We start from the raw sequence: 18061 nt of genomic DNA on the forward strand, positions 1-18061 counted from the left end.
CAGCTCTACACAAGCACCACAGCAGCCCAGCTGAGGGGACAGTGGGGAGGAGAGGAGATAAACTGCCCAGGTTAAAACTTGCTTTCTCCTGTCCTCACGAGGATAGGGAGGGGATGGTCCCAGCCATGCCGGGCTGTGAACCTGCCCCGTCCCAGACGGTCACGGTCACCGCCACCAGCAGCAGGACTTGTCCTCCTCCTCCCTTGCCCTGTGCCCCACTGGCCAAGAAACCAGATTACTCCCTGTACAAATCCGGAGGTTTAATCAAGATTTTTGTTCAACTCAATTTGAGGCTGCAATTAAGGCTTTGAACAGAACAACCTATCAGCTTTAGTTTCTCTTTTTTCTTTTTGAACACATCAAGAGCTATTTTAAGCTATTTTAAGCACGACAGGAACCCCAAGGGTGTGTGGGTCTGGTAAAATAATTGCTTGCCTCAGGTTGTTGAAAGCACAAGGCAACAAAGCACCTGAGCCATGTAATTACTCTTCCAGCTGCAAACCCGGCCGTCTGTCAGACACGGGCTGCAACCCAGCTGCACGGCAGCGCCAATCCCCCCTCCTCTGCCACAGCGGGGACAGAAGGGCCTGGCACCCACTGACCTAGCACCCCCGTGGCTTCCAGTCCCCCGAACCGCTGCATGGCCGTGATGGCTTTTGTCAGCTCCTCCTGTGTCTGCAGCTGTCCTGTGACGGGGTCCGGCGGAGGCAGATAGCCAAATTTCATCAGCCAGTCCTGCGACACAGGTAAAGGGCGATGAGAAAGGGAAAGGAGAGAAATAAATGCATAAAAAGGGGAGTGCTGAAGGTCCTGCCCGTTCTGCTTGGAAATACCATCCCCATTTACACATTTACACACGGCTTCCCTATTGAACAGCGTGGGCCCTGCTAACAAATGAAGGTGTCACAACAGATCTGTATACATTGCTTAAGTAGCAGGACCCGGTGACCTTCATGCATTCCAGTGCTGACATCTAATTTTCTCATCCATCTGCAAACCATCCCCGATAGTGGCAGCAGCGGGGCCCTGCCCATGGGGTCACACCATTGCCTCGCAGTGCTTGGGGGGAACCTGCTGCAGGGATGAGCACAGAGAGGGGAACGCGAGCATCCCTGTGGGGTGGGGACAGGGCTGTCACCCACTAGTGAACAGGCACTGGGCTCTGAAGTCCCCTCTGTGCAGCCAGGTGGCTGAGGATGCAGAGCTTTGCCTTGAACTTCAGCAGGGCTTTGACTGGAAACAAACTCAACCATGAGGCCCCGAAAATGGGGACAACATTCTGAGTGTTGAGATTCGCAGAGACCCAAGTTCACAGGAGGAAATGAACACCTGCCCTGTCCCAGACCCGCAGACAGATTCATGCTGAAACCCTGTGGAGAATATCCCCATGTCCAGAGGCACCCCCAGATGGACTCTGAGCAGTGGTGATCAGGGGGCTGCCACCAAATGAAGCCCACCAGAGCAAACACCACGGAGGTGTAGAAGTCACTCTTAGCGACTGATGGCTCTTCCCACGGGGAGGCCTAGCAGTGAGCCTAGCTCCTTTCTGCCTGTTGCCTTAAGGTATTTAGGGCCAGGTGTGGGTGAAGCAAGGGGGGGCTGCGAAGGACCCACACACCCCTCTGCGCGGTGAGCCAGCACGGCTGCGTGCCCATGGTCACGCTGACACGAGCGCCTCATTAAAACCAACACCGCTGTTCAATAGGAATTTGTCTTCCACGGCACCACGTGCTTTTACAAAGATCTCTCTCTTCCTCTTTTCAGCCTAAAACTGATGAAAATAACACAGTAAATCTCCTTCTTACAACTGCTTTTTAACTGTCTGGTGAATTATCTTCCTAAATCCTTCCTTGCCTTCTTGCTTGCTGATATCTCCTACCTCAGCAGAGGGATCAGCAGAGAATAATACCGCATGCAGAGCACCACAAACACCTACCCTCTATTTGCTTTATCTGTATCAAAGAAGCATCGATCCATTGAGCCTCTTGAAGACTGTTATTGATCCTAACTTTCACCGTGGTCAATACGCCACAAATTTACGGTAGTCAGATCAGTGCCAAGAGGCTGTATCTGCTTACCACTAAAATTCAAAAGACTCTGCGCTTGCAAGAGCCATCCCGAATGCCACAGCATCCCCAGATGTCCCCAGCACGCCCCATCGAACCGTTCACACAAAGGTTTACGACAGATCTCCCAACACTTGCTGAGGCCGTGGCACCAGCCGTCGCCATTGGGGAGCATGGCTCCTGTGCTGAATTTCTCCCTGGCAGTTCTCCTCCTTCCCCACGCCTTTCCTGGCTGCCTTGTTTCAGCAGGTTGTGTATTACTGAAGGCAGTGTATCCTGCCATTTCTTGCTGATTCATGGCACAACCCTGTTAGCGAGTGCCTGGTAGAAGCACCAGCAGCATCTCAGCCTCCTGTCGCCCTCAGGCTGAGGGCCAGGTTTGGCACTCGCTTCCCTTCTCATTGCTCTTCTGTGCCCCATTGCATCGCAAAAATGTTTGTGACAGAAATTAGAGACACAATTCACTCCTGATTGCTCCTGAGAAATTGGCTGTGACAGGGAACTCAGCAGTTGGCCCACCAGTTGATGAGGATGGTGTGGTTTAATTTGGTTTCTCCCCCAGCCGTGGAGCCGTTGCCATTTCTCCTCTAAGGACAGCAGAGCCATGGGTACATGAGACCTGCAGAGCTCAGCTGTGCCCCTGCCTCCTGGAAAAGGAGGTAGCAGCAGGCCAAGGGCCTGCTCTGACTGAGGGCAAGGTTTTGTCTCTTTCTTGATCTGAAGGAACAGAGGGAGCACAAACACCACGGGCTGCTTCAGAGCAAAAGGAGGGCTCTCAAGAAAAGGCACAAGGAAACAGGAAAGCAGCATGTGCTTTTCACCTGATTTTCCTGCACATGGCTTTTCATCTAGACCATGATTATCATGCCTCAGGCTTCCACACAGTTTTACAGACCTCTGCTATACCACTCTCCTTCATCTCGCTACCAACGTAAGGAACTGGCCAGCTCGCTCTCTCCCAATAAACTAATTCATAACACTGAACTTTCACATCCTACCTTTGCTGGGGCAGACAATTTCATTAGGGAAAAAAGCATCTGGACTCGGAGATGACAAATGCCAGAAGGAACTGTCTGCCTAATTAGGTGTGCTCTGTGAAAGCCTCTCAGATATTTTCTTGTCCTTAATTAGGACAAAAGTTAAACCGATGAACTTTCATAAGTAGAAAGTATGAGAACATCCTCCGCTGAGATAACTTCAATACATTCACTACGTATTTCAACCTTTTTTAAATTAAAAAAGAAAAACTTTTTTTTCCAACTCTCATTAAGTTAAAATGGTTAAATGAAGCCGTGATTTCAGCTGAATGCTAAAATTCTTTAAATATATTTCTTGCCTGAGTTGACACGATAAAAACTTCTCCTTAAAAATGTGCTGAGTTAAACAAATTGACCTAATCCCATGAGGAGCGGCAGCTTCAGCAACTCTGTTTTCAAAAGGGGAAAAAATTGCTTCCCCAGAACATTCAGATGGAGCTGATAACTGATGCTGCTCCCAGCTCCGAGATGAGACGGGAAGGAGAAAAACAGAAAGAGCTGCCTCGATGGCATGCGGGGCAGTGAAGGGCCCCCTTGGCCCTCAAACAGCCTGCTCTTACCTCTCCCCTCCAGGTGGGCAGGTGGTGCCCAGCAAAATATGTCCTACCTGCTTCAAAGTGACCTTCCTTTGCAAAGCGGCTGCCGTGATGATGACACAACAGCAGCATCCTGCGCAGAGCTGCTCCATGTGCATGTTTGCAGGCAGCTTGCTCATGTCGCTGGCTAAAAATAAGCTGCATCAGTTTTTCTCGTCTGAGTTCCCCATACTGCTGAGCATAGCCTAATGGGGAAAAGCCTGCTTCATGCCTTAAAATCGGTAACAGAAGCCAAAACTGTAGTTTTGTTTTTTGTTTTTTGTTTTTTTTTTTTTTAAGACACAAAGTTAGGGAAACTGTTCATGAAGTTGTCCTCTGCCCTGCAAACAAGCCCAGTTTCAGCTTCAGACTTTCTTGCTCCTTAGGCAATTTGAACCAAAGGCCAGGGAGAGATGCTGCTGTGGAGACATCTGGGACTGGGGCTCTCCAGAGCCACAGTAAAAGGCTGGCTCCAGCAGCAGCAGCAGCAGCAAAGCCTTGGTATCACAGAGCTAATTTTCAGATTAAAATGGCAATTTCATTTCTTTCATATCTTCACTTCCTTTGTATCAATACCCTTTTGTCCTAAAACCTACTTACCTGCTTCATTTTGAAATAGATGTAGATATTGTCCCTCTTTTATGGAAGATTTATGAGCTCTGTAAGTTTGCTTTTACAAATATTAATATTATATAAGCTGATGGGCTCGTTCAACTGCCACAGGCAAAAAGAAGTCTCAGTCAGCAAGTTTTTCTTCTTGAAGATTTCTTCTTAAGGGTCATAGGTTGGTGCTTACAAGAAGACAACATAGTTCAGGATAACGAGGAGAGCATAAACAGGATAAACAGCAAAATCGGGACAAACAGAAAAGCTCTGCCAGTTCTATTGTATTATTAAAATAGCCACGTTGCTAAAGCTTAGCCAAAAACATCAGGGTCTTGATATTGCATAAACATCCAGGAAAAAAACGGCCTTAATCCCTCAGAGTTGATAGGACTCCCTTTGCTCAGAGATGCAGATCTTTATTCCCGCTTCACTTGTCGCATCCCCCAAAGCACAGCAGAGCTTGTCCCCAGCCACTCTGCAGACACCACTGTGCACCCTGAGCTTCGCACCAGTCTCTGCCACCACGGGACCAGCTCCCCCCCGTATCAGCTCCCACACTGATGCGTGAGCCTGAGCCAGAGGTGCCGCCAGCAGGACACCCCCAGCACAAAAACACCAGCCCTGCCTCAGCGACAGCCACCAGGCAACACAGAAAGCTTCAGCAATGTGGAAAAATATATATACATTTCTCATTTTTATGCCTTCCACATACTTAGGGAAGGCAGGACACAACGGCCAGCTTCACCCGGCTCAACCTCTGCCAGGATGAGGGGCATGGGCACCACCAAATGCAAGGCAAGGGATGCTGCCAGCTTCATGCTGGGCAAGGAAGAAAAGGCAAACACCCTACTCACCAATGTTAATGGCCCAGATCACTAAAATAAAGCTGCAACTCAAAAATCCGGAACAAATTTCCAAATTACACTTCACTTTATCTCTGTTGCTACCATTAAATAGGGTGGAAACTTATTTATTTTTTTTAAATAAAAAAAAAAACATCACCACCACTGAAAGCTAGATTAAAGGCAAATTGCTTTTGGCTGTTTGAGTTTTTCTTCCAAGCTTTCACTGGTTTACAGTATTCAAATTTTACAGTAATTTTCATGAGATCAAACAACCTGAGGAACAACGCCCATTAATTAGAGCGATGCATACGGTGCTGCGATACTCCAAGGAGGGCGCTCCTGTGATGTAACAGCCTCTGGGCCATGCAAAGCCAATAATTTTCTTCCAAAGGTTGACACGCACCTCTCTAATGAGCTATTGCATGCACGTAATCAGCTGATTAATTCATTAGAAGAAAAAGTGCCGTTTGGGTTAGAAGCAGGATGCCTGTTTCTGCCACTGCTGAACTGCGGGAAGGGTTTCATTAGCTCATGCTGGAGGGGCCGGTTGAATCCAAACAGCTTTTTAATTGGCTGTGTGCAGAGTCCAGGGTAGAAGTTAATGCAGCTGCTAACAATGCCCTCTCCCTCCCAATTGCTTTAAACGCTCGCTCAGGTTAACAACAGAGGTGTTGCAAACGGCCATGACCTACAGCTCTCACAGACAGCAGGTCCCACGGCACGGTCTGCAGCAGACAAATTGTACAACTTGGTGACGTCAGACGTGGGACCTCCAGGTCAGTACGGAACCTGCAGGAGAGCAGCTCTGCTCCGACAAGGCTCGCTGTCAGCCAGCACCCAGATGCCAGCTTGGCTGCCTGCAGGCCTTGTGGGACATGCCTCAGGCTCCCCTGTATCCTCAAACGCTTGCTTGCAGGGTTGTGCATGTGTTGCTGCTCTCCTGGGATTTGAGGAATGACGTGTCGTGCCGTGCAACATGTGCATGAAATGATATTATTGGGATTTGGAAGGCAACGTCCCCCAGGCCCTTGTGGGTGCTACACAAGGTATCAGCATCTCTTTGGTTGAATGGATTCTGAGCACCTTCCCAGAAACACCGAGGTAATCAAGGGATGCTGCAGAAGCAGGAAGGAATTCTCTGTGGACCAAAGAAACAGTGTTTCAATCTCTTTGTACTGCAGATCAAAGAATCAATTCCCATACATACGAGACAGGCAGAACAGCATAGCACAGAGCAGTGTTTACTAGAGCTGGTTTATGTTTCTTTCCCGAGCAAGAAAAACTGACAAAACATAAAACAAGATACAGTTTCTCCTGTATTTTCGATATAAAACTGTATTATTCCTTGTGGAGATTTAATATGCCAGGGATTTTGGAGGGGTTTCAGACACTTTTTTTTTTTCATCATGTTCCAAAAACTTCCATGCAAAGGCAATGAATGATGCAAAAATTTTTGTGAAATTGAAACTCCAGACAACCATCAAAACAGGAGTTTCAGGGAATAGTTTTTATATATATTATTTTATTTTTTAATCAAATAGTTTTGCATAATGCTGCCTGTCATGGTGAAACATCCATATCACTAATTCGTTATTTGAAAAGAAAAAAGTCCTGGCATGTAACAGTCAACTGAGCTGCAAAGGGATGCTAGGTACATGACTGAATTAACAGTCTTCTATCTCGCTACAGCAATAGCTCAAAGCACGGGAGCTGTCACTGAATGCAACCCGTGAAAAGAGCCCTGCCCCTTCTGTGCTCCTGGGCATCCCCTTCGGCTGGATGGTTGCTGCCATCCTGGAGGATGCAGAGAGCAACCTGGAGGGCTGCTCTGAGCTCCCCCCTATGGCCGGGTCACTCCGAGCCTCGGATGTGGTGTGAAGGAGTTAAATGAAACGTCGCCAGATGCAGTTCTTCCAGCAGCTGCGAAGCCAGGAGAAGCCTTCTCCCCACGTGCCCTGCTGATGTCTGCACGTAACCAAGGGAGAGCTCTCCCTGCTCAACGTGGGGAAATAAATCCAGGCAGGAGGCTCTGTCCCTGAAATCACATCATCTCTGTATGAAGAAAAACCAAAGCCAGGACTTTGCAAAGCCAGGGTTTTCTGGGCACAGGACACGGGAACGTCCGTGGTTTCCTGGACAATTTTGCAAAAGACTCAGCAGAGTCCAGCGCAGCCAGGGGCTGCTGCAAGCTGAGCCAGCTGGAAAATGCTCCTGAGGAAACATCTGCTGGACAGGCACTGAGGGAACAGGGAGGACTGAAGCCCTTCACCTCATCTACTCCCCAAAACAAGGGGGCTGGCAGGGAGGGCAGCTGCTGTTCCCCCCCTTGGAAGCCCCCACAAGCCCTCTCCACCACACCAGCCAGGACTGTGACCCTGCAAGGGCAGCTCTCCTTGGATCCTCTCCGCACACAGCTGTTTGGACGTTAATTAACATCTCCAGTCCTCCTGAGTATTTGATGGTGGGCCACTGACATCATCGTGGCAGACTGCGCAGCGAACTCCCAAACACTTCCATCCTCCAGCTGGATCGGGACCAAGGTGAGTGAGGGGATGATGAATTCTTTGAAAAGAAGAACAAATCGCTCTTGAGCAAAGTGAGAATGAGCAGCAAGGCTCTCCTGGGGGCTGACTTTAGAGGTCCTGGTTTTGCTTAGCGAGCCTGCCCGTCTCATTGGACCCAAAGAGCACGTCTGCTCGCAGGACGTAGGGAAAGTCAATGGCGCATCGAGAACACAACGGCGTTCATCTATATTCCCTCCCGGTCTCACCGAGATGAGCTCCTACTCTTTCGGTTTCAGTCATTAAACAAACCACGTCTGGTGGCTAACTGAACAGGCTGTTATACAGCAAAGCAAATCTCTCACTAACTCCACTTACTGGCTCTTTTATTAGGACAGGGCCCCCTCCAGGACGGGCTCTGCACCTGAATTCCTGCAGCATGACCGCCACCACCAGCATCTGCCTCGGCCATCCACAGCCTCCCTCGCAGCCTCCACCTCAGGATTTAGAGTGGCACCTCCATCACAGCTTTACTGTCCCCCTACTTTCAGAAGCCAATATTTTCCCTTGATAAATCCTCCCAGCTGCACATCGCTGCTCCATTCACTAGTTACGAGATCAGTGGCTTCCTTCCTGCCCCTTGTAGCATTGCGCTTCCCTCCAGCTCAGTACACTTGGTTTTCAAGACAACCTCAGGACACAGACTGCCTGTTCAAATATGCTCACAGCACGGCTTGCTTTTCCTTTTGAGAGACTGCAGAAATTCCATCACCCCCTGCAAACTGGGAATTCAAAGTTTCCAATTGCTGCGTGCTAGGGCTGATGCTGGGCCTGCCGACAGCAGGTGCTGCCCCTGCACTCACTGCAGCAGCCCTCGGGCTGGCTCTTAGGTGCTCCTTCCCATTTAGTTTTTAGCAAAGAAAATATTGTGACATTAAGAAATCAATACATCCGAAGCTTTGCTGGAGTGTGAAATAGAGCATCCATCTGGGAAAGAATTTAGCCCGCTTACATCCCTGGGTCTGTGTGACTGCAGGAAAAGCACCTTTGCTACCTGGCTGGCTCTGTTGCTTCCCACAAGCTCTTTAAAACAGAAGTATTACAATGAGCTTTTCTTGTTGACAGGCTCTTTCTATTAGCTGTACGAGTGTCTCGAACAATTATTGATGCTGTGGGCAACTGCTGAACTGGAAAAAAAAAAAAGGAAAAGAAAGAGCCTTCTGTTCAAGAGCGAGGCTATTGAATCAAAAGGAAGCAATAATATCGCAGTCCTCGGGTGACCAGCCCTAAGGTGAAAACAGCAGGCAGGAGGAACTCTTCAGAAGTACTTCAGGAACAACCACAGGCTGTGGGAGCTGTAAGAAATTGCCCACTGAACAGAGGGAGATAAAAAAGACACCCAAAACATGACAAAATGTTGGACAATTTGCAACACATGACAAAATTCTTTAGCGATTTAAACAACCACACCGAAATGAATAATTTAACTTGCTCTCACTAGTCCAGGGCATTTTCTCGTGGCTACCAGGAAGACTCTGCTTTCGGTGAGAGCTTGTGTTAATCATGGCCTGGGACCAAAGCAGTTTTGCAGAAAACAACCAAAACAAAGGAGAAACAGAACGAAAACACAGCTCACACACCTCCCTAGAGCGATTACAATTATACAGAACCTGGCTTTGGCAAAGAGCTGAACCCTGCAACCCAGAGCTTGCTTTTACCAACACTTCCACAAAACACCAATCTGCATAAAAATGAATACAGAGGTACACACGCTGTTATCTCTCAGGCACTGCGAGCTGCACCAAATTATGCAGCACCGCTTGTGTGCATACAGGACCCCTGCAGCTGCTGATGGCCACAGAAGTGGGTACGAGCTGCGGGTTGTGCACTACTACCAGGTCTGCTCGCCTTTTCTGCCCCCGCCAGGACTGCAGCTCCATGGGGAGCCCTCGGTGCTCCCCGGTGCTGCCAGGGCCACGTGAGATGCTGGTGTGAGCACACAGCCAGCCAGCTTTCCAAACCCTGCCTGTCCTTGGGGAAGCTCGGGGCTGCATTTATCAGAGGGGGATGGAAGTGCGCATGCTGGTGGTGTGCTGCAGAAACAGGCCAGGGCACAGAAGGGTGTTTAATTAAGCAGAGGTGTTTTGGGGCACTCGCCTCTATGCTCCTGCGCACCACGCGCAGCGCTGAAGCCAGCACCTTATGTTAATTGCCTGGTGCAAAGCAGGGATCCTCGTGCTCCCAAAAATCAGAGGGCAGCCTGAGTCTGGGTTTGACCGAGCATTACGCATGAACAATGCTGAGCATCGTGCGTGAACAGCAATGTCCCTCATGAGGAGTCCCTGTTCCCAGCCCCAGAGAGGAGCAGCCAGCAGTCTGTGACGTGTCGCAGTGAGCAGCAGCAGCGGCAAGGCAGCGCGTAAGTCATCCCGCAAGAGGCGATGCTTTATGCATGGCCTGACTCCGGCTGCGGACAATAAATAATATTTCAGTGGCTTTTAATGTTCCCTTGAAGAACACGGTTACAAAATATTGTTGTTGTGACTCATGTCTATTTGAATGGGCAGGGGACTCGGTAGCCGTGAGCTGAAGGACAAAGCGTCCCACTGTGCCCACGTGCAGTTTGGGGTGCTGTTCCCCAGGGATCCCTGAGCTCTTCCCTTCAGTCTGTGGAATTTTTCACATCGGCTTTGCAAGGTGAGGGGCGGGGGTGATCTGAAGCCCTGACACACAGACGAGCCCTCTCCTGCCATGACAGCACTCTGTGCCATCCCAGCCCCGAGGGACATCTTGGATCCACAGCTGATCTTAATTACAGCAGTGTCTCCACTCGCTGCCATCCTGCTCGCACCAACATGCAAATTAAAGCCTCGCCTGCAATTTTACACTCCAGGCTTGTGACAGATGAGCCTTTTTCCCCCCACCCTCCAGCCTGTGTGCGCGCACATCCCCTTCCCAGCACGGCTGGAAACAGGCACATTTACGCACAGAGACCATCTCTCCCCTGCTGCGCGGCAAATGATGAAATGAAAAGATTATAAAACTTATATATTTGAAAGGGCTCTAATGGGAAAATATCCCCAATCTTCTGTGGCCTCTCTGCAGTGTTGATACAGCCTGACACAGCTGGAGGCATCCTTCACCTTCCTAGGTGTAAACAGCCAGACTTCACATACCCATTAGGTCTGTTTGCAGACAGATGGCGAGGTTAAGGGGTCTGGGCTTCCCAGCCAAGTACCCCGCAATGGGACAGAGCTAAGAAGACCCCATCTAATCGCTCCAGCTACGGCTGCTCTCCTTAGGCCCCAGCCACATCTCTGGCACACCAGGCTTGGGTTTTATTACACGAGCACTGCAGGGAGATGGGCATTTGTCTTTTGTCACATCACTGTTACAAGCAGGCTTCTGCTTGGTGATGGCAGGACAGAGGGACAGCCCCGAGCAGCTGACGTACTACCCAAGATTTATGGGGAAATTTACCCCCCAGCCCTGTTCTGTCAGGAACCACAGGGGTATGTCTGACACCAACCAAACTCATTACACAGAGAGGCCTTCTGCATTCCTGCGTGGATGTGAAACACCGAGAAACTCCTGGAACAGCCATCCTGCACGGCAGAGCAGAAAACCCATCTGCTAAATTGGATCCATTTAATCATAGCAGCTTTGTTTTCTTTTCTTTCTTTCTTTCTTTCTTTTTTTTTTTTCTCCTTTAAGGCCCATATATTTTGACTACCTCAGCCCCATGACACAAGCTCTGTAAACACGTTTGATTGAAAATGTCAGAGTGACCATCTGCAGCCCGCCAGCCGCAGCCTTCCCCCAGCAGGAGCAGGGACGTGCCCTGCCACGCACTTCAGCCCTATGGCTAGCATGCCCTTTGTTAGCGACGTGGAAGCCAACTGGCCAGGCCTGCTGTCTCCTGCCCCACAGACGAGGACGATGTCCTCTCTTGCTGAAGCATGAGTGAGAAGGTGACCAGCATCATCCTGCAGCTGCAGAGCAAGTCCATAGGTCCCACACTCTGCTGCAGCGTGGTGATGGACATTGCTATGGAAAGAGGCCAGAAAACCCTCTAGAAAGGTTGAGAAAGGTGGAACAGGTATGTCCTCGGAGGGAAAAGAGCAAAGCACCAGGTTCTGCTGGCTGCTGGGCTCGAGGCTTGCCTTGAGTGTGCAAGAGACCTGCAGAGCAGGGCGGGTGATGGCCTCATTGTCCTCATTTTAATTCTTCCTGCTTTGCTCAGGAAAGGAAAAGTACTGCTGTGCTCAAACTGCAGCAAGCACAGTGGAAAACAGCACCAGTAAATAAGCATTATTTGCTCTTTAACGCGGGAAACACAACAATTTGACCTTTCCAGATACCTGTGCAACCTTCCACAAACACAAACCTGCCTCTTAGAAGGGGTTCTGGGCTACATCCAACCTGCAGAAGCAGCATGGAGAGCACTCACACAGCTCTAAGCAGGTCAGCTACTGCGACCAGTCTAGCCACGATAACAAACCAGGCTTGCTTCATGCAGATTTTTCCTACGAGAAGCCACAGTCACCAGCAGAGACATTATCCCTTGCTTTCTTCCATAGCAGGGATGCAGACTTGGTGCGAGCAGATCTGCTGCAGCAGTGCAATTAACCTACTTGAGCAGAGCTATCCCCAGGCAAAGCACAGCAGCAGCAGGACACAGCCCCTTCCTCAAAGGGATGCAGCTTCCCAAGCACAGGAAGACCAACTTCATTGATGGAGCTATTAATCCCAGTTAATTTTATTTGGCAAAATAACCAAGAAATCAAAATGTAAAACCAGAAGTTAATGCAAGTTTAATCTTTTGCATCGATTGCCCATCACATGCTTATTTAATAGCTTAATCTAGGAGCACCCAAATCAACACTTTTCTAGCAGTACAACCACCAAACCTCGGTAAGCAGGACGGTGTAGCAACTGTGCTGTCAGCTTGTGCACATTTGGGCCATGATGGTTAACAACCCATGGCAGCTTTGCTTTGGGAGCTTTGGCTTTTCTGTATTTAAGTCCCTTGGGAAAAGCGGCAGCTTTGCACACAAGAAGTCCTGCGGATTTTCAGCAAGAAACCAGGTTTGTGTGGGCAAGCTGAATGGGGACACACGAGGCTTTCCTTTTTTTTTCCTTTTTTTCCCTTTTAGTTTCCTCTTCAATTAATACGTTTTGCATTCTCTCCCCTCTCCTTTGTGCTTCACAAGCCAGCCGCTAGCCTGGCTGCGTGACTGTGGGCTGGCCGTGTGGGTGGCAGGAGCAGCAGGGCTCCCAGCACACCCGGAAACCCCCAAGTAGCTCAGCCAGGCTGCAGAGCAGAGTCCTCATCCTGGGGCTTCCTCATCCCGTTTTCCACCTGCACACAGAGCATCAAAACCAGGAGGCCTTGTTCCCAGCTCAGCAACTGAAAGGAAGGTGCGGAGTCCCCTCCTTGCTCGGCTTTGCACAATCTTTCCCCCAGGCTGAGCTTTCCAAGCAGTAAAAGAAGACGTCCGAAGTCAGTCTTGTAGACAAGGGAAGAAATCCTGCAGGCAGAACTTGTTGCAAGTTAGGCTGGCATTGTCATGTATATATTCTGTGAATTAATGCCTTTTAGCTAAGCTAGCAAGACTTGAATCTTTTCCAGCCTGTAGGCTCATGGTTTCACTAAGTAGCAGGTATTGACTTTTAAAAAGGCCAAGATAATTTTATGATCATCAGGAATATTTCAAGCCACACAAAGCCAGATAATGACATGGGGGAAAATAGAAAGAAATCAAATCAATCCACATATATCAGGCCCTAATTACTGACTGACAACAGCCAGGAAGGAATTTTTCTGTCCTGAAGCAGCATCCCCTATGCTGCTGGACGCACGGCTGGTAAGAGCAGAGCATATTTGCCCTTCACAGGACGGACACAGGGATGGAGCAGCAAGAGCCGTGCTCCCAGGGGACACGCTGGAACACTGGGACATCTGGCACCCCTTGCTGTCCCACCTGGCCTGTCCCCAAATACCGGGGGCACTTCCACCACTGCAGAGGTCCGATCCAACCCTGCTCTTCCCGAAATAACCCACCAGCAGCGCTTCCCTACCAGATCCTGGTGGGTGCAGTTACAGCGAGGGCAGCTCTTTGGGGACCCTGGTGCAGCACGTCAGATAGCGGGGGTGGCTCAGTGCCGGGCAGGATTGCTCACCCAGGCTGCTGCCAGCCGCGAGGACATCATGTTTCTGGCCGCCCACACATCCGATGGACACCGCTCGGGTGGCCGTCTAGATGCAGACAGCCCACATCCCCGGCTGGCAGGGAGGCTCACAACTAGGCTAAAAATGAACAAAACACGGGTACAGTTAAAGAGGAGCTGCCGGGATGGTGCATCCCAGTGCTCTCCTGTCCCATCCACCTACGATGCACTGAGATGTGCTGATCCCAGCACCCCCAGAGCCCTCTGTGAAAGCCAAAAGAACCCCTAAACTTTAAATCCATTCCAATTTGCCACTTTCAAGAACGGTAAATTTGGGATGAAACACAGCAGATGAAGAACAAATGAAGCCCCAGCTTCTCCAAAACTAGGGCAAAACCCCACAGCTCAGCTGGGGCTGGGATTTCTGCCCTGCACCAGGAGGTGGAGGAGCCGCAGTCCTGCGGCACCGCTGCCAGACCCAGCCCAAAGCTCTGAGGACGAGCACGGCAGCTAAGGATGGCTGCTGATGGATGGCTGGAGAGGGAGGAACGGCAGAAAACACATTCAGAGTGCTCCGACAGCATTTAATCTGACTAAAAGCCACGAGCAGGAGCCGATGGGAACAGCAGCCCACCGGCTCAGCGGGTACCATTTTAATGGGCTCTTTGTTCACATCGTGTCCGAGTTCCTACACTTAAGTCCTCATGCAGCTCCCCGGCTCTCACGGCGTGAGTGACAGATAGGGCAGCTTCTGCACCCACTTGACGGGGTGGTATGGGGAAAGGTTCCTCCGCAGCACCGGTGCATAAAAAAGCAGCAGGGGAAGCAGGTTATTAAACACACGGAGAAGGGGAGAAGAAAGCACTGCACATCCTGATAGGGAACCTCACAGACTGCTTGGTAAGAGGACAAGCAGCAGCAGAGAGCAGCAGCAAGAGAGCCCCTGGTGAATACGTGGCTAAATGGGAAATTGGGCTTGCCCACAGCAGCAAGGGCAGCCACCTCAGCACCCTGCTGCCACCTCCCTTCACTGCTGGGGGCTCTGCTGGCTTCCCCCACTCACAGCCCAGGTAAGCAGCTGGTATGGGCAGGATCTGGGCACATGCCAGCCACCCTGACACCAGGGATGTCCCAGGAGAAGCCCAAACCTCTGCTGCTTGGGCAGAGAAACTAGGGAGGGGGAGAAAAAAGGCAGCGGGTGAGCAGGGAGCCTCCTCTGAGCCATCCCTGAGTGCATTTTAATATTACGTATGGGTGGACTTTACAGCCAGGCTCCTTTTGAAACGCATCTGATAAGGAAAGGTTAAAAAATCTTAAATTATTCTCTCTGAACAGGGAGGCTCGAGAGATGCCTTTCATGTTGCTAAGGTACTGGAGACGCAGCCTCACGCAGGCTCTGGCTGCTGCAGGGGCTTCAAGGAAAGACAAGAAGTTCGCGGGAGATGAGATTTCTTTGCACTTTTGCACTTAACACAATGCAGACTCCAGCTGGGACTAGATACAGAAGTGATGACACCCCCCATATTTTTTTTTCCCTCTAAATTAAAGAGCTGGCTGAATATGCCATTATTCAAGCTCTTTTTGCAGCATTTTTTGAACAAGGCATCTCCAGGATGCCTCGTGAAAACTGGGGCAGCATCCTCAGATGTCGTCCTTCCCCTTGCTTGGTTGGAAGGACCGAGCAGGTCTTACGTGGCCAAGCGGCTCTCAAAAGGTCTTACATGGCCATCACCCAGGGCTCCCCACCAAGCAAGGTGCAAGTCCAGCATCCCTCGCATCCCATATCCCTCGCAGATGATATGCCCCATGGTAGCAGAGCACTGCACTGTCCATCAGGACAAAGGCTGCTGCAGGGTGGTGTTTCGGGATGCTCTGGTCCAGCCTTGCTCAGCAGCTACCTCCATCCCCGGCCACCAGCTCACTGTGTGTCTCCTGGGGGGTGGCTGCTCCTGGGGGAGGTGCTCCCAGTGTCACGCACTGCAGCGCTGTGCCTGCTCCCTACACCCTGCCAAGAAGTGGATTAGTTAATAGGCGAGCAGGAAATATTTACTGTTTCCCATAACAGGATGTATAAAACTCCCCCAGCGCCCTCTTCAAAGGCTGTGAATGCCTTGAACCAAGAATATGCTAATGAAAGGATATGGAAAAAAAAAAGTTTTAAGACTTTGCCCTTCTGCCTTTCCATACAGCAGCCCACTCTCCAAGCCCAGAAATCAGAGGAAGGGGGGTAGGCAGGAGAACCGTCCTTGAGGGACCTGACACTGCCCTGCTCCGGGCAGCTCTGCAGCATCTCCAGCAAGAACAGGGGCAAACCCAGCCTGGGGGCTGATTACTCAGGCTAACGAGCTGGATGAGAGCTGAAGCAGCTACACGGAGAACACATAGTTATGCATCATTTTAATTAGGCCTATAATAGCTTTATCTTTTTGTTACCTTTTTTCATTATTGAAAACCTTTCTTTTACAGGTACATCATAACTCTTAAATCCACCCACCAACAAAACTACCTGTGAATAATTTAACGCACCACGAGGCACCAATTCCTCCAAAACCAGCAGTCTCGGAGCCTCTCTTGGTGCCTTACACTATGATAGGGCACCAGGGTACCCCGAAGACAACACCATATATCTCCTCCATGCCACACGTGCTTGTTCAGAAGCCATAACAGAGGAGCTTGTGCAAGAAGAGCATCTCGTGGTGACCATCAATATCCAGGAGAGGTCCCTGGCAAGCACACGAGCAGGAGAGCCTGGCAGCGAGCCTGCAGCACAGGAGCTGCACAGCAAGGAGGGGAAACCTTCAGCTGCCTGGTACCTTCTGCTCTGGGCACCCACAGCACTGCCAGAGCTGGGCAAGGGTGTTCCCTTCAGCACCACAACACCGGGGTCAGATGGAGAAAAGCCAGCACGGCGTGTCAGCACAGGGGAGATCGCATGCAACTGCTAAGTGCCAGTGCCCCCAGAACAGCTCCCAGGGAGGTGCAGGCAGAGCCTCACCCCCAGGGGCAAGCAGCTTGTTGTAGCCCACAGCCAGCACCTGCTTAATGACCAGTTTTCTAACAAGGCTTGCTAGCTTTCCTAATTACACAGCAGCACAACACCTTAATTTTTCATTTGCCTGCCTCTCTTTTTCCTTCCCATAAAAACAGAGAAAATCCCACCTGTGCAATGTCTGTCCCAACACAGCTAACAAGACTTGGACCACAGGCATCTGTGCAGCCAGGCTTTTACTTTCCCTTCCTTCCAGTTATTCCCACAGTGAGGCTGCATTAAAAATGCACAGGTCAGACAAAAGATGCCTCACAGTGGAAGCTCTCACTCTTTCGGTCTCGCTTCAGCAAGCAGTTGTGTCCCAGACCCAGTGAGGTCAATGAGAATTAAGCAGGTGCTTAAGCTTCTAAGTTCCAGGTGTGTGAATAAATTAGTAATTCCTGAACAGTGCACATGTGCATATTTTCCCGGTTGCTGAGGCACTGTTTTTAAGCTATTGAAGTGGATCGGTCTGATTGCCACCTGGGAGAAACCTTTGCTTCTCCAAGACCTGCTTGCACTGCTTACGTCTGTGCTGCTTTTGGAAGGGGAGAGGTGCAGGGAGCTCCCCTGCCCCCAGGCTAACCGTGTCCGGAAAGCAGTGCAGTCGCTGCAAGGGCCTCCTGCAAGTGAGTCAGGCTGGGAATAAAGACATTACTCCAAGGTAACGTCAGATTCTGCAGCGGCACTGATGAAAGCGCAGCTGGCATTACGCGTTGGGTGCTGGCAGTTCTCTGAACTGATGCAACAAACCAGCGGCAAAGCAGCGATTTGCAGCCAATGGCTTCAAGGTGAAGCTCAGGCAACACGAAGTTCCTCCACATCCTTCCTTCAAAACCCAGTGCGTGTCCCCTCAAAATGCAGGGGGATGCTCTGGGTTGCCCCCAGTCCCACCTGCCCAGCCCTGCGAAGGGCCCAATCCAGCCCGGTAGAGCTGGGACCGTCCTGGGAGCAAACAGCCTTTGCTGAGGGGCTTTGTCCTGGCTGGCAGCAAGCTGAAGATTCAGAAAGCAATGAGAAATTTGGGCTGTCAAAGTCCACGCTGCAGTAGTTACAGAGGAGTTTAGGGAGTGAGGAGACGAGTTAGGAGCTTGAGGCTGGTTGTTCACAACCCCAGGACCCACCCTGTTGTGACAAACTCATCCTCACCCCCTGACCCAAAACATAATTCTTCCTTTGTTCAAAACTGGGAGAATTGTCCAAAAAGAAATGAAAAAAAAAAAAAAAGATGA

General features: G+C 50.4%; 1 protein-coding gene across 1 annotated transcript in view; it reads right to left on the reverse strand.

The window, feature by feature from the left end:
• MMP17 (matrix metallopeptidase 17) overlaps positions 1-18061 on the reverse strand; it is a 50787-nt gene that overhangs the window by 19055 nt on the left and 13671 nt on the right. The window contains exon 2 of the mRNA XM_038187449.2: positions 603-735. Within this exon, the coding sequence (XP_038043377.2) occupies positions 603-735 (133 nt within the window). The remainder of the gene's footprint in view (positions 1-602; positions 736-18061) is intronic.

The sequence above is a fragment of the Anas platyrhynchos genome, chromosome 16, assembly GCF_047663525.1.
Source record: "Anas platyrhynchos isolate ZD024472 breed Pekin duck chromosome 16, IASCAAS_PekinDuck_T2T, whole genome shotgun sequence".
Lineage (NCBI taxonomy): Eukaryota > Metazoa > Chordata > Aves > Anseriformes > Anatidae > Anas > Anas platyrhynchos.